Source organism: Poecilia formosa, unplaced genomic scaffold, assembly GCF_000485575.1.
Source record: "Poecilia formosa unplaced genomic scaffold, Poecilia_formosa-5.1.2 Scaffold105, whole genome shotgun sequence".
Classification (NCBI taxonomy): domain Eukaryota; kingdom Metazoa; phylum Chordata; class Actinopteri; order Cyprinodontiformes; family Poeciliidae; genus Poecilia; species Poecilia formosa.
In genome coordinates, this window is record NW_006800044.1 from 1,853,883 (window position 1) to 1,871,217 (window position 17,335).

The 17,335-nt window shown below is 41.3% G+C and overlaps 1 protein-coding gene across 2 annotated transcripts; it reads right to left on the reverse strand.

The window, feature by feature from the left end:
• Window positions 1-6,632: 6,632 nt before the first annotated feature.
• Window positions 6,633-15,965, reverse strand: LOC103143163 (palmitoyltransferase ZDHHC18-like). 2 transcript variants are annotated; one of them, XM_007559593.2, is made up of 10 exons: window positions 15,569-15,965; window positions 15,300-15,460; window positions 14,951-15,100; window positions 13,587-13,724; window positions 13,429-13,480; window positions 12,738-12,840; window positions 12,543-12,655; window positions 12,363-12,468; window positions 9,884-9,957; window positions 7,834-7,925 (listed from the first exon to the last, which is right to left on the reverse strand). In XM_007559593.2, exons 1-9 carry the CDS (start codon window positions 15,799-15,801, stop codon window positions 9,916-9,918), a joined length of 1,098 nt encoding a protein of 365 aa, XP_007559655.1. In that variant the 5' UTR covers window positions 15,802-15,965; the 3' UTR covers window positions 7,834-7,925; window positions 9,884-9,915. The 2 variants fall into 2 exon arrangements, with proteins under 2 accessions (XP_016530509.1, XP_007559655.1); XM_016675023.1 differs by lacking the exon at window positions 9,884-9,957 and having other exon boundaries at window positions 6,633-7,925.
• Window positions 15,966-17,335: the final 1,370 nt, after the last annotated feature.

Here is a 17,335-nt window from a genome sequence, read left to right on the forward strand (position 1 = left end):
AACAAAAGAGCTGAAAAGGAAGGATACGATGATTTGTCACCGAGCGTCGTTGCAGTTTTTGCAACCTCGTACTTGAGAGGTAAATAATCCACACTGTGAAAACAGCACATCTCTCCTTTCAGTGTTACTTAAAACAAGTGTCCCTTCTTGTTTTTCCTTCTCCTGCTTGTAATCCGACCTGCCGTTTTCTTTGTCTGCCATGTTTGGTGCCACACTCTGACCGGAAGTATTTAGCACCCAGAAATTTCAGGTCCGCCGAGACGTCTCGGCGGACTCCAGTGGGTACAGGCGAGGAAATTTACACCACACAGCCTTTACAGTAAAGTACACAGCAGATCGCACCGAGAGATATGATTTCTGCCTTTAGGGCCATTGTAATGCTGAAAGGAGAACCTCCCCACCTCTCAAATCTGATTTAGCCACTGAAAGATTTTTCTTCCAGCGTCACTGTAAACACCTAGAAGTTTCTGGCCGTAATACAATACAGTTTGCATGACACGACAAGCGATGCGATTGTGCTGCGAACCAAAACGTTAAGTGTAAATATGTGAGCTGAGGTGCTTACAGTGTGCAGATGTTTCTGAAATAACAAATCCAACCACAGAAGCGCAAATGAAATAAGCATCTTCTGCATTTTCCCCTCGACACATTTGCCTGCTGAGGACATTTTATGTTAGAAGAGATTTGCCTTTGTTCACTTCCTGGAGCATTTACTAGAATTGAAGAGGCAGGCCGACTAAGCAGCAAGACCTGATTTTTATTCCTAGAAACACGTATTGCCGTCTCTTTCCAGTAACTCACCGTTTTCCTCAACTTTTAGATGGTGTGAGAGAAAAGCACATCACCTGCCAGACAGCAATTGTTGTCAGCTGTTTGACGCCTACAGAATGCAGCACAACTGGACTAAGCGAAAGCGCCTGACATCTGAAACAGCGGCATTATCTAACACACCTGCAGGGTCAAACTCTGTTCATAAAAGAAAAAAATCCCGCAGACAGCACCCTCTTTGGATCGCCATCCAGGCCTCACCTGGAAGGAATCCTCGCTGTGCTTCAGGTCACGAAGTTCTTTTTACTACCTGAGCAAGAACAAACGTACCAGACTAATAAACGTTTATGGATATTGATAAAATAGGTGTCTAAATGAAAACAAACCTGGATCGTTTGCTCTGATTATTATTTATTTATTTATTTTTTTTGAAAGGCCTGTGGGGGTTTTGGGTGGAAGGGGAAGATTCATGTGCGCTGTAACTGAAAGCAGACAGGAGTAAATGCTGCACATGTGGCCAAAAGCCCTTCTGAGTTCCAGTGGAGAGACGGGCTTCGTGTTTGAGACAAACGAAATACTTCATCTAACTGCTGCCCAATTTACTACCTGCCTCCACGAGTCAGTTTCGCGTCGCACTCCCTTTGTTGTTTGAATAACAGAGCGTCGAGCGTAATAAGCGTTGCGGCTTCATTCCTTAAAGCCCAACTGGCCCGTACGTCGCTCGGGCTTGTCAGGAATATGTCTGGTCGTGCCTTTTCAGTGACTCAGCATCCGCTATCTATGTGTCTGACCTTTTCATCCCTCTGACTTTATTGTCGTTACAAAACTGGGCCATGACCACGTACATCAGGTTCAGTGATCCCTGTGGCTTAATGCGCAATCATCTGTTTGCGCTTAAGAGACTCGGAAGGCAGTATGGCGGCGATGCCGTTCTCTGAGTGTTAGGTTTAAGTCACAGGAAAGTAAATCAGGAGCATCGTCTCGGCATAAAGGTGTTATTTTAATGGGGGGAAGTGTATGGCTCCATCTTTTTACTGCAATAAATAAAGGTGCGTCATACTATAGGTGGATATTTACACATTTGCTTTAGGTTTACAAGTATTTTACTTTGAAATAAAATTATTTTTTAAAAACTAAACATTTTTGAGAAAGCAGCACAATCAAAAACTTAAAGAAAAAAAAATCTAAATAATTTAATCTCACTATATCAGAATGATGAGGACCAGCAGACAGATTAGGGAGATATTATGGAGTTTTTAGAAGGGTGAGCTTAAAAAACAAGATCACACAGTGCTTAATCCATCTTCTTAAAATGGGAGTAGTTATTATGGCAAACAGTCCACAGGCCCAATAGAGAATCCGTGGCATTAAAATTGATGTTCGCAGATGTTTTCCTTTCAATCTGACTGAACTTGAGCAATTTCAGAAGGAAGAGTCTCTCTAGTCTCTGGAAAAGAAGATCTCCCCCCCCAAAAAAACTGACAATTATAACTGCAGCCAATGGTGGATCTCCAAAGCACCGACTTTGGGGGCAAAAATACAAAAGCGTGCCGAGCTTCTCAGATGTTATTTGTCAGAAGATTTGAAAAAATATTCACCTTCCCAACTGGAGATTCATTTGTTGGAATGTTGTCTAAAATCATCCAACAAAACACTGAAGTTTGTGTTTGCAACGTGATCAAATTAGCACTTTAGCAGCTTGCAGGTGTCTATATTAAGCGGAGGCAAGTAAAAGGAAAACATGTTTCAGTTGATAAGAGAGTGTTACTATCACAGCGGGAAATTATGTCATGAGCAACCAAAGCATTTCCCTCTGATTAATTGAGCCATATCATGCAACCTCTGCTGATAATGGCTGCTGTGATAAAGTCTGCTCCGTTGGTACCCTGGTACTCTAATCCAATTCCCTGGCACATATTCACGTTTCCATGGCGAGCCCTTTTTTTTCCACTTCGCCACACGGAACCAACATCTTTCCGTCTGCAAGAACTTCGACGTCCCACATCCTCTCATTTATCTCTGGTCCACGGGATTTATATGATATAAAGTCTTTTCGTACATCAGGGTGGAAAAGTTGAGAATATTCTTTGTCTTTGTCAGCTTTTTATGTGAGCAGGGGCTCTCAACGCATCAAAACCTCAGCTTTCTGCATTGCAAACGGTAAATTGGTCTTCTTTTGCAATAAAAAGCCAGAGAAATTGTGATGAAACCGGTTTGGATTAATGATCACCACTTACAGATTCCTTTGTAGCTACATTGTTTGAGAGGTGACCGTGGAACGACCTGACCCCGCTGCCGTCTCCAAACAGCTCCCAGGTGAGGCTGACACAAGCCACCGTGCCCAAACACAGAGATAATCAGATCCACCCGGGTCACACCCAAAACCAAATTCCACGAAAAGCATTGTACAAATATGCAGATCAGTACAGAGCAAACTCGTCGCGCGCGTGAACACGCACGCTCTGCAGCCGTTTTTTGGTTGGCGAGGACTTTTTTCCTGTGTTTTTTCCATCAGCTTCAAGAGGCGAGTGCTGCAGAACTTTGGCATGTTTTAAAGGTTTTTAGTGGGTTTTGTCAGGCAAAATAGAAATGCAGCACATCTAAGCGTAGCAGGGCTTGTTTCATCAAACTCAGTTCTGGAATGCTGAACATTTCCACACCTTTTTGATTTTGTCATGTCACACACTTCAATGGGAATTTTATGTAATGAATCTCCAACATGTACAGAGCATAATTGCAAAGTGCAAAAATGATGTTTCCTGGTCCACTAAGTATTTTACATATGAAAATTTTAAAAGAGGGAACAGTTTAAGAGGGACTGGAGTGGAAACAAAAATACCTGCCACACTTTTCAGATTTATTGTGTTTAAAAAAAAATGTTTTAAAAAAGCAGTACATACGTTTCTAATGTACATTTATGCACTACTTTGTGTTGGTCTGTCACAGATAATCCAGATCAAAAACACCAAACTATTTGTTGCTGACGAAATACGACAAAGTTGAAGAACTGTGAAATCTTTGGCCACCAAGTTGACATTTCACTACTTGGCTTCAGTGGCGACACTCAGCATGCCAGTTTGTTCAGCTCAGCACAGGGTTAATTATATCCAGCCCCGCTGCCCCAGCAGAGAGACACGCTTTTAGCACAGCAGTGATGCTGACAGCAAGCTCTGACTCTGAGTCACCTGTTTGGTTCAGTGAAGAGCTTCACTTCACTTCTGCTCGGCTCGGCTCAGACCAGAGAGCCATGAGAAAAAGGCTTGTGAGGCTGTGACACACACGGCTGCACACATGACAGCAGAGCCCAACAGGTCTGGGGTAAGAGGAAAGAGGTGCAGTGAGTCACGCATGTGGTGGACGGCGGCCGGTGGCGAAGGGATGGCGTGACCTCACAATAAATTACCAGAAAAATCCCAGCCTTTTGAGTGGAGCACACTTTAGGAAAAACATATCACTTTTCCAGAAATATATTTCACCATGAAATCTTAATATTTCCAATATTTGGAACAAACATCTTTTGCCAACAGAACATCCGTCTCTGAAAAAATATTTCCCAAAGCTGCAACATACAGAGATAATGGTCTTTAATGATAATGGTCTTTCATCATTCTTCATGTAACACTGTCCAGAGTCCTGGTTCATGTCACATGATCTCGTCAGTTCAACAACAGGTTCTCCACAGGGCAGATATTGTCATGAAGACAGTGTGAGCTTGTGTCTGATCGTCCATTTCTGAGTTAATTTGCTTTGCATCACTAATCTGCTGAAATACACAATGATGAGCCATTTTTAGCTTATTGCTAGAGTCCTTAGGATCTGTCTTTAAAATCTCCAGACAAAGTTTCTTGGGCCTTTGGAGGAGAACAAGCCCACAGCACCACAGATCCCTCACCATCTCTAACAGCTTCTCCACAAACTGACTTTGCTTTACAGCAAAAACCACCTGAAGCGATTATCACTAAAATAATCAGTCTTAATCTCATGTAGCGTAAACACGGGGCTTTCCAGTAGTAACCAGCCAACTATTTACATTTGATGGAAGGAGAGAAAACTGTTTTGTTTTTTGGGGGGGGTTTTGCATGTCTTCAAACATTGTCAAGTAGCCAGCATCTAACTCTCACTATGGAGACCTGATAACCACTAAATAAACTCAGTTCTTTAACAAAGCTTTGAAGACTTTGCCATCTTCTGTGGCAACAGGATAAACTCAATTGTGCGTTCAGAAATGTTGCTAAAAGCTCCAATCGTTTTAAACATTTTTATCTAATGCGCTCGCTGTAGTTATTGCTATAAGTGTCATGTTTATTCATGTTTATATTTTGAAAATTTTTCTTAGAAAGATTTTTATCTTGCATCCTGTTCACTCCCCAATGTCATTCAAAGCTTTAATTTCTCCTCTTATTTTTTAGGAATAGATGGGGTGCCAATGAGGCATCAGGGATTCCGCATAAAACAATGTTTCCAGTCAATAAATGTGCTCAAATGTGCTTATTAGTATTTTTTTTTTCTTTCTTTCTTAAAAAATAATCTGCAGCAGCCAATAAGAACTGGCCATCTTTGAGTCAAGACTGCCTTCAGATCAACCCGCTTCAAAAGCCCTCGTAACTGGTCTCTGTCCTTGTAAAACACGATCCTTACACTCATCTTTGTCTCATCCCCTTTAAAACCATAACTGAGGTCCCCTGTGCGACGACTGGTTCCGTTTAAGATCCGACACATCTGCTGAGGTTGCGACGACACTTTGGCTTTTATTCTTTCGACGAGACGTTGAGCCAAAGGTTTGGCCATCTGTGTTTTGTTTGCTTGAAATACACAGGTTGTCATGCTGACATGCTTGAGTCCTTTGAAGTTAAATGATTTACTGTGTTCAGAGGAGTAGAAAAAAAAATCCATTATTCTTTTCGTGTTTCAAAGCAGACTGAAATATGTTGAGAGAGTACCTTGAGAGGTGGGTATCTTTTATCTCAATCCAAATGCGAGACGTCATTTAGAGTGAAACACATCTGCTTCTTTCTGTTCTTCCTGCTCCATAAGCCCAACACTGAGTGCAAATAGGTTTTATTAAAACGCCTGCAGGTAAACAGCAGCTTTACAAATACGACTGGCTCGGCAAGGAAGAAAACGCAAAACGGAAATAACTCATCCTGGCATGCGAGAGGTTGGTTTGCATCCTGCATTCCAGCATCCTGGAGCAGGTGGATGCATCTTTGTATTTCTGCACATCATGACTTTATGTTCTAGGACTTTCCAGGTCGAATGCATTGCTGGTCTTTGGATCTGTGTCGAGCATTTAGTGCTTCACACTGTCCACATCTGACAGAAACACTCTGAGCACATGTGGACAGCATGCACCTTCACGCCGTTTCCACGAGGCATCGGTCTTAAAGAATGAACTCTGCTCGATACCCCGCTTTCCTCCTGTGCGGGTTTTGTCCATTTGTTTTGATCACTGTGTAACTGGGAGCAGATTTTTTTATTTTATTTTTTTTTTTAGAAACGAATAAACTTTCAACAAACATGGATGTTTATTGGTCATATGATACAGTTGTACTGCTACACTGCAAAATACAAACAAGTTTGTTCGTACAAGCACTGCTTGTAACTGTCTACGCAACCTACAGGCCTCGCTGCAGACTGATTCATGAGCTACGCCAAAGTGAATCCTCACAAACTCACCACAGATGGACACGTTGAAAGCTCAAATACAAAAAAATATATAAGTAAATAAAGTGAAAAAGGCATTTGCCCTATTGATGTCCACATTACTAAATAAAGATTGAGCTGAATTTGCTGTTCACATCCTGCCCCCTAGTGGTGCTCTCCACCTCCTGCATTTTGCTGTGTATTAATATGACAGTTTCAGGTTTTGTGTTGAAATCGTCGGATATGTGCTGCAGGCAAAACCGATAAAAACGCGTGAAGACAGAAAACACTAAACATCATGTCAGCAACAAATACTTCCGAATGAGTTCCAAAAAAAAAAAAAAGTTGCAAAGATGATTCAAATGCTTTGTTTTCCCGTCCAATTTTTAAATGTTTAGACACAGAGGAAACAAAGAATTACTAAAGAATTACTAAAACATTTCATCCTGTTCCACATGGGACATCTGAACAAACTATGTAATTTTAACATCGTTGTCCAGTTTTAGCTTCTTTATGTACTGAGCCCAAGGACACCGAAGGGGAAAAAAAAAAAAAAACGATAAAATGTAACTTTTAAAAGACAACCTTTTCCAAAACCTTTGGTTTCTTGCAAAAGGATTTGCAAAATTCCAACAAGTATGAAATCCTTGTCCGTCTATAACCAACCCTTCAAACATAGATGGGACAATGTAGATGACGATGCGTGAGGCTTTTCGTTGTTAAAATGGTTCACTCTCTGGAAAACTGAGCAAAGTCCAACATTTGTTTCTGGCTTCTTATACACAAAACATCCAAACTCATGTTTGCATATTATGTTAGAACTCAAACACTGAGGTTATCAGCAGAAGGAGTGCTGGGACATTTCAAGCGTCCTAAAAAAGATGTGAAAAAATATCTCTATATTGTGCTCTCAAGTGTTACTAAGATTCCCCTCCATTTTGAAGGATGTGTACAACTGGACACTAGTGACTTAAATTAACCGTAAGCCCTCACCAGGACATTTTTGCGACACCAAATTCCAACATGCACCGAGTCTCTGACTAAGTGTCTTTGTGTCCAAAACCACTGCCTGACAATAAACAGCAGCGATGTGTGCAGCCTGAGGAGCGCACAGTCCCCACCATGACTCCATGTCTGCCCTGATGGTGACCAAAGCGCCCTTAATGTTGAGGGATGAAACCAATGTCAGGCCCGTCGCCCAGAACCAGCGCCCTGCGGCTTAGCGTGGGCGAGGGAGAAGCCAGGCGGAAGGCCGGGTTGATCGAGTGCAGCGAGTCTCTCCTGTTGTTTTTGCTGAAAGCGACAGGGGTCAACAGGGGACAGGGGTCAACCACAGCCTGGCGGGCGAGCTGCCGTGAGCAGCCGGAGGAGAGGGAGGGCTCTGCGGTTGCTGGGGCGCTGCTGGAAACCTCCTGGACCAGCGGCGAGGTCTTGGGGTTCCCTGAAGGGCACAGGCCATGAAAGTCAGAGGAGTGGAGCATCCTTTCCAGCACGTCCTTCGTGCTCTGAGTGCACTGTGTGGAGAAAGATAAACAGGGCAAATCAAGAACAAAGGCAGACTTTGAACAGGAAAGAGTTCGAATCAAGCAGGATTAATTTGGAAACCGTCTTCACGGTGAGAGCAGCGAGACAAAGCCTCGGGGCAAGGCTTGCAAAAAGGACGCACGTGAAGAAGCAATGGAGGAAGTGAATTGAACGTATGGAGTGACATTAGAGGGCAACCATGCACAAGCCATGATCCCAGAGAATTGGAAAGTTATCTAAACGGCAGAAATCTTTATCTTAAATTAGTGTCAATGTAACTATTTGAACAGTTACTTTGTGTTTCTGCTGGACTTAGGCGGAAATACAAAGAAACTATTTTAGTTTCGGTTTCTTCCGACCAATGTCTTGAAGAGGCTTTAGGCAAATTTAATGTTAGGCCTCCGAAATATCTCTGGAAGAGAAGGACAGAACATACTGTGTAACAAGTAGCACTATTTCTGAAACATTTTTGAAATGAGGTTTAGTGGTGGTGATCAGAAGACAGTGAAACTTTTGAGCTTGTAGTGAATAGTGTAAGAAAAACACACAATAAATTAGTTTAATTCATTGATGCCTCTCAGTAAATTAAACCAAACTTAATTTATTTCAGTAATTAAATTCAAAAAGTAAAACTAAGTTATATATAGATACGAATTCGTAGTACAGTTATATTTTTAAATACTTTTTTTCTGTTGGATGATTATGACATAAAGCTGATGAAAACCCACGTTTAAAATTTAGCATAAAAATCCTACAGATCATCTTCAGTGTCTCCCTGAACTACATCAAACTCTTTAGTGAGATTTGCTTGTGCAGATTTTTCTACCAAACGTTTTCCTTCCACTTAACTTCCCATTACTATGCTTTGATGCAGAGCTCTGTGAACAGCCGACTTCTTCCTGAATGACATTTTGTCACTTACGCCCCTAGCGGAGGGTGTCAACGTGTGCTAGACGACTATCAAAAACATCAACGTTCATTGGGACTGTGAACATAACATTTCTACATCAAAAATTGATTAGTCTTTTTATCGGTCCTATGTGATGTAATGTTTTAATGACTAATATTTAGGGTTTCCGTTGGCTGTAAGCAACAATCATAATTAGTAATAAATCCATATGTGAGGCAGATTTTTTAAAGATTAATTACCAAAGTAAATAAACCAATCTATGATTTCTAATTTACTGAGGTGGAGCAGTATTTTTAAGAATTCACATTCAAAAGTTTGAGATAATTAAAGTTAAGATTTTCAAATTTAAGAGTTATTATTATTATTATTATTATTATTCTAAAGAAATCTTATGAATAAAGTGATAATATCCATTGGAGTGAAGATATATATATATATATTTTAATTACAAAGATGTACTGGAAGCTGAAACCTTCAATTCAAAACTCAACAGGATCCATGAAAAGAAGTGACCTACATCTGTGCTCTGGAAGAGAAAAAGCTGCATAAGCAGGACAGAAAACAGATCTGAGCACATCTCGGATCGATCGATGTGTTTTGTTGTCTTTGTTCATATATTGGGGGGAAAAAAAGTAATCAAGCTGATTAGTGAAGCAGCTAAATAAATAAATGCTCCTTACGAGGTAAGATTCAAACTACATGTGCATACAGATTTAAGTTTTGTTGCCTTTTAGAAAACCTTGCTAGAGACGTGGTTTGTGCTAGATCATCAGCCGTAAGAGCAAGGTTGATCCTGCAGCGAGCGAGCGAGTGAGCGAGCAAACGTTAATGACGGCAAACGTGATTGGCTGTGATGAAGCATGCAAACCCACAACCATGAGTGATCCACACCATCATCAGACACCCATCACAAAATCTGCACAGGCTGCATCTGGCATAGTTAGTAGAGCAGAATGTAAGCGGTACAGAGGAGCTGACGCAGAAAATGGAAAGTGATGAGATGTTGGGGTTGGCTCGACATCGACGCCCTACTCTTACCATCGACTGTCTACCTGTAGCACTGTTTACCTTCAGGCTGTGCAGGACAAAGAAAATTCCTGACAGTTCTCCTCCTGGCAGGATGGAACGGATACAGTACACAACACAGAGGGTGAGATTTGTCATGTGTCACACAGTTACAGTCATGGTAAAAAAGTAAAAAAAAAAAATAGGAAAGAAAGTACACCCTGTGTCAGTTCAAGTATTCACCGCCTCCTAAAATACATTCAAATTTCATGTACGAAAGTACTTAAATTCAGAATCCACTGTGTCATTATCAAAGGTGAAAGAAGGCACAATGGAAATGTTTGTGAATTATACGTACGCCCAAATAACCCTAAAATGTTGAGTTCAAGTCAGAAGTTGACATACACTCATTTGAATGAAATTCACATTGATTTGAGGTTTTTAATTATCTTTTTCTAGAGGAACGATGCAGATTTCAAAACGCAAATCTTAAAAATTAAGTTTAAATTTAATGCTAATTTGTTTTTCTAAGCCACACGCGTGCAAATTCATATATGCAACTCCATCGTACTTAAATAGACTTTAGAGTTGGACAGTTTGATTAAAATGTTTTCTGCCACAGATCCAGCCTTAACGGGCTGTTAATACGTTTTCTAAGTTTTATGTTGCCTTGCTTTATACGTTGCTAAAATAGTTTTGGTGTGTTTAGGATCACTGTGTCCAGAGTTCAAACTCTCACCCACAGACCATGACAGACTGAGAAGTTGTTGACCAAACAAGTAGAGACTCTGCTCCAAAACTGACACCTTCCAATATTCAGCAGCTGCCCCCATGGAGGATCTGGAAAGTCTTCAGGAGAACTTTTGAAGCTTACACAAAATAAAAACGATGAGTTGAGGTGACGCTTTCAAGCTAATGAGGTGAGCAACATCATAATAAATAAGACAGGCTAACATCAAGTTTAAAATGGCTCCATTTTGAGCCACAGTGAAAAACTGTGCTTATGTGCCAGGAAAACAATTTATATGAACTTTGCCCTTTCTGATAACTGGCCCAGTGAAAAAGTTTGTTCCTACCCTGGTGTCTGCAAACAGACATTTATCTACTGATCAGTGGGGGTGCAAGTACACATCTGAGTCTGTGTGTGTAGTTTTAATCGTCTTTGGAATAACAAATTATTCCCCTCTGGGGAACATAAAGCTGTAATTAGAAGTAGTGGTGAAAAAAGAAAGAGAAAACCAGAAGTCGTAAATATTATTTCCTCAATCGTCTGTCATTTCAAGCGTTGAAGTAAGATCTAGATCAGGCAAGGACAGAAAGGAAGTCCCTCTAAATGGTAAAAACTGCAAGCAGAGCCTGAGATAATAATATTCAACCAAATATTACATCTAAGCAGTTTGTTGCAATTGCAATTTTGGACAACTTTTACGTTGCATGACGTGATGATTCAACATATTGACACTTATTAGAAATCCAACAAACAATTTCTAATAAGACGTGCAAGCTAAAAATGAGGGTGTGCAAACTTCTGATTCAAAGTGTACAACATACAGAAAAACAACAATTTGAAAGGGGTGTACTTTCTTTTTTACCATAACCAAGTAAAAGGTATACAAAATGTGTATCTGAATCGGTTTTGAAGAGCAGGCTCCTGATGAAAGGTTAAAAACAGCTTCAAATGTAAAATGTTCAAAGACAAGACTAAACTCAAAGCAGACCAAAACTCAAAATACAAAAATAACATTTATTTAACAAATAAAGCAACTCATTTTTATCATCATGACGATAAAAATAAAGCAATGGACAAAGCAAATAATAAAACATTTTGCTATGCTGAAAATACTCAAAGAGAAATGTACTTCAGGCATACGAGTAATGATTCCTAATAAAGTGCTGATAACCCAACAGATGTCCACTTAAAGGCCCTGATAATGAAAACTGGTAGAATATTCCTATAAAAACATGCAAAAATAAAGTCAGTAGTTTAACAACATGGAGCATGGCAGAGAAACATGTTCGTTAAGGCAAATAAATAAAAACAAAAACTTAAAGAGAAACAAGGCGTTTACTGTCCAGTTAACATAGTTGCTGCAGTCTGACCGTCGGCCAGCTCAACTTTAATCTTAACAGATGATTTCAGTCTCAGTTGTAAAAAGTCAAACTAAAAAGTTCTCTGCTCACGTCCAGCTGCACTAATCCGATCACCTCTACTTTGAAAACTTGAACCTGATGTGATCAGTTATTTCAACCGAACTCTGGTGACGTTTCGTTGAGACGCTCGTTTTTCAATAACAGAAAGAAAAAAAACACAATCATGGTGCAAAGTTCTTAACAACGGTAGCAGAAATGTAACTGCTGGTGGTTGACGCTAATCGAAGGACTGAAGCTGGAGGTCTGGAGGCTGACGGAGGGGGACGCACAGGGTGGGAGGGGCTAACAACCACACAGCAACAAGAGGGGAGGCGGGGAGGCGTTCGGGACCGGGGAGGGACCGCAAGCGCTTTCATCATACCATGTTCGCATCGCTCTTGGGCGTGAAGGGAGGCAGCTCCATCTCTGAGGCCGCGGCGGCCGGGATCGCCTCGTCGGGAGGGAGGAACCCTCTTCGATCAATCAGGCTGGAAACAAAGCGGACCGTGACACGCGGTTCGAACAAGGAGAGGGATTGAAAGCGTGACAAATAATTACGCACCTGGGAGGCATTGGGCCGCATAACGTAGCACAGCAGTTGGTGATGATGTTGCTGTAAGTGTAGGGGTTTCCGGACTCCTCCGCTCCCCGCTTACCCGACCACGACCCCTTGATCTGTTGATCAGCACACCGATCAGCAAGTAATAAACGCCTCAGCCCAACCCAGCGCCGTCAATTTACAGACTGGAATACTCACGTCTTCATTCGTGGTGAGATTGGAGGCTACTAAGTAGGTGTGGAAGCCTGAGAGGCCCAAAATAGACCAGATGGAGAAAAAGCAAATCACCAATTCCACCACAGTGCACAGGGAAGAGTCAAGGCAAAAGTGTTAACATACATGGCACCAGTCACAAAGGGCGAGTATTAGATCTCACACTCATCTCTACACAAGCTGGGAGAAGACTTTGATCAAGGCAGCTCATCAGCTTTTACACAGATTAATGGTAATAAATAAGAATATCATGAAAAAAGTTAATTTCAGGAACATATTATATTAGGACGATATATGGGATTCACTTTCTGAATTTAATTACTGGAATAAAAAAAAGTTAAATAACATTCAAATGTACTATCATTTAATTAGATAAAATTGAAAAGGCAAGCAGACAAACATAAACTCACTCCTGCTTGTAGTAGATAAAATAATCAAAACTGAATCTCAATTACCTGGAAATGTATATTATTTTTCACTAAAATCATCTCAAACAGCCATAAAACACCAAATCTTCTGTTTAAAAGCACTTTTGCTGGGCAGGCTGCTTCTAAAAAGAGAGCGCAGCATTAAGTGCTCCGGTAAATGCCAAATTGGCACCAAATTTAGTCAGATCTGACTCAGCCCACTAACATTTTAAAATAACAATAATAAAAAAAGACTATACAAAGGATATCTTGCAGGACTCTCCTGAACGGCTTGAACGATGCCTTTCTTTGCTTGAGAACCTGTAAAGAAAAGAAGAAAAAAAAAAAGAAGAAAAAATCTGAAAACTAATCTTGGCTCATGACAAATGATCCATCTCCTTCCCTTTTAAGCGATGTGGCCACTTACGGAGGGTGATATGTGTGATGACGCAGGCAAATATAAAAGATGTCAGGAAAGACAGAGAGATGATGAAGCTGTAGAAATAGCGGTAGTTGCGTTTCCCGACACAGTTCCCCACCCATGGGCAGTGGTGATCAAATCGCTCTGAAGGAACAGAAAAATGGAAAATATGTCAAATATCGGCAGTAGCTCGTAAAGAGATCAACAACAAAAAAGAAAAAAAAAAGAAAATGCTGGGAAGTAAAACTCTTAAATGAACCATCATCTGGAAAACATGCTAATTATGACTTTTTTTTTTTTAGTGTGGAAGTTGTTACTGAGGAAAGAAGACTCATATTTTCAGTATCGGTGAGAAACCACAAAAAATACAAAATGAGGAACAAACACCTAAAAGGAAACTATTTTCTGCAGAAGCAGTCCAACTGATCATTTATGCTACCGATACACTGCAGTTAAGGTGAATACATTACAGGAAAGTTGCTCTATTTTATCCTGTTAAGAACCATCACATCTTCATAAGAAGAAATGATGGTTTTAGGAAATCTCAGTCCATATTGATTAGAGTTTGGTTTAGCGGTGCCCCACAGAGGGCGCTGTTTACCACTATATTTGCTCATACAAATCTAAGACTGTAAGTATGTTTTCTTTGCTTTAAATTGTAAAATCTTATCTGACTGCAGAGCTGTGTAACGGACTCGTCTCTCTCACATATGCAGTACCATGTCATCAATTAACCAATGATCAAAGAACAGTTCCTCTGCACAGATGAGTGATTTAACAGTGCAACACAAAACGGTAAATCTGAGCTTTTTCCTCATAAATCTTAAAGATTTATTGTTACTTATAGCTTACAGGGGAAAAAAAATCTGAGTTTTGAAGCCACAACTTTGCAAATCAGAAAACTGAAATCCAGCAACAAAATAATCCATAATTGAATCACTAATCACTAGATGGTCACCGATGGCATACAGTAGGATGGAAAGTGACAACAGTTAAGAGTCGAGTCTTGTGATGAGCAGAGGCTGGTGGGGTTTTGCTGTACACAACACAGGACACAGTCACTTCCTGTAACTTGGTCACTAAAAAAAAAAAAAAAATCAGTTTGTGAAATGCACAGCTAAAATTTCCCCACTCTGTTAGGGAAGTGACCTCAACACCAGTTCTCTTGAAAGCAAATGGTTAACAGCAACAGGGATGATTTGGATTTAATGAGAGTGATAAAACCGATTTCATTCTGGTAAAAACATATAGGCAGTCCCAAACTTTTCAATGATGACCTAAGACTTTAGGCAACAAGTGAGTTAGTTTATTTTATTTTTTTTTTTTATAAAGCAAAAGAATAAGTGGTGATCCTCCAAAACTATTCTTACCAACACAGTTGTCACACAGACTGCAGTGGGAGGTCCGTGGAGGCCGGAACATCTTGCAAGTGAAGCAGTACTTGAGCTTTACCACCTGCTGGTTGATGAGGATCTCCTTGGTTCGAGGAGGCGGGCGATATGTTGAGGATCCAGAGGTATCTGTGAATAAAAGATGTGACATTTTAACAACACGTGTCCTCCAGCACGATCAGATCAAGGTGTGTGTGTGCAGCTATAGGCTCCTCCTGCCATGACACGGCGCAGTAAGCTGCTTAGGTCTTTGTCTATGTTTCCACAACAAACGTGTCCTCCATATGGCAAAGTTCTTTTTGCCATATGTTCAAGCGGGGGGTCTTACCTATCTGCCTCTCTATGTCTGCGGCTTCGTCTGCCGTGGCTCTGGGTAAAATGCCTGGATCTGTAAAGCTGGTTCTTAGCAAGGAGGCGACCACAAACAAGAAGAGCACCCCTCCTATCACAGGTATACAGACGGTCAGATGCTCCACCAGGAAGGGGCAACTGTTGGAAATAAAACAAGTTTCATTACAGCAACACTAAAAAAAGAAGAAAAAAAAACAACTTCTCGTGTTTTATTTATAGTCGTACAGCAGTCTACAAGTTACTCACTCGAAAGCAAAGAAAAGGCCACTAGTGACAACAATAAGGCCTAGTGTTAGAGGAAGGACGCCGTTCTGTCTGGCCAGGATGAGCCGTCCGTCGCAGAAAAATCTGTTTTTCCCCGGGAAAGCTTCCCATTTTCTCCGCGGGCGCTGCACCTTCTTCTCGGCGGGGTTTTGAGCCGACAGCGGCGAAACGGAGAGCGCCCGTGGGTCGATCTGCTGGTACTCGCAGTTCTTCATCGTCTACGCGGTTCGGAGGTAGCAAAAAAGGCACCCAAACCCCTCCTTTACACTCAGGAGACGGTATTCTCAAGATTCATTTACAGGACATTTATTTGTTACTCCTGATAGCACTCAGCTGTCCATCCTGAAGCTAAGTCCAGCTAGCTAGCGTAGCAACAAAGGCATTCTTTACCGCGGTTCCTAGGTCAGTTTTACCAGCTGAATACATTCGCGGGCTGACGACGAACAAACCGACATGTTTGGTTGTTAAATTAAATCCGTGTGTATATATCGGCGAAACATTTTGTAAAGCAAACGCGAATTTTATGTAGACAGAGACGGCAGGTCAGGTTAACTGGACTGGTTCTCCTTTTTCCTTTACTACCAACAGACGTGCGTCATAGCGAGCATAGACATCGCAAAGTAGACGCAGCATGAGCGTCAGGTTTGTGCGCTAACGTTGCCGCCATNGTGGGTACAGGCGAGGAAATTTACACCACACAGCCTTTACAGTAAAGTACACAGCAGATCGCACCGAGAGATATGATTTCTGCCTTTAGGGCCATTGTAATGCTGAAAGGAGAACCTCCCCACCTCTCAAATCTGATTTAGCCACTGAAAGATTTTTCTTCCAGCGTCACTGTAAACACCTAGAAGTTTCTGGCCGTAATACAATACAGTTTGCATGACACGACAAGCGATGCGATTGTGCTGCGAACCAAAACGTTAAGTGTAAAGATGTGAGCTGAGGTGCTTACAGTGTGCAGATGTTTCTGAAATAACAAATCCAACCACAGAAGCGCAAATGAAATAAGCATCTTCTGCATTTTCCCCTCGACACATTTGCCTGCTGAGGACATTTTATGTTAGAAGAGATTTGCCTTTGTTCACTTCCTGGAGCATTTACTAGAATTGAAGAGGCAGGCCGACTTAGCAGCAAGACCTGATTTTTATTCCTAGAAACACGTATTGCCGTCTCTTTCCAGTAACTCACCGTTTTCCTCAACTTTTAGATGGTGTGAGAGAAAAGCACATCACCTGCCAGACAGCAATTGTTGTCAGCTGTTTGACGCCTACAGAATGCAGCACAACTGGACTAAGCGAAAGCGCCTGACATCTGAAACAGCGGCATTATCTAACACACCTGCAGGGTCAAACTCTGTTCATAAAAGAAAAAAATCCCGCAGACAGCACCCTCTTTGGATCGCCATCCAGGCCTCACCTGGAAGGAATCCTCGCTGTGCTTCAGGTCACGAAGTTCTTTTTACTACCTGAGCAAGAACAAACGTACCAGACTAATAAACATTTATGGATATTGATAAAATAGGTGTCTAAATGAAAACAAACCTGGATCGTTTGCTCTGATTATTATTTATTTATTTATTTTTTTTGAAAGGCCTGTGGGGGTTTTGGGTGGAAGGGGAAGATTCATGTGCGCTGTAACTGAAAGCAGACAGGAGTAAATGCTGCACATGTGGCCAAAAGCCCTTCTGAGTTCCAGTGGAGAGACGGGCTTCGTGTTTGAGACAAACGAAATACTTCATCTAACTGC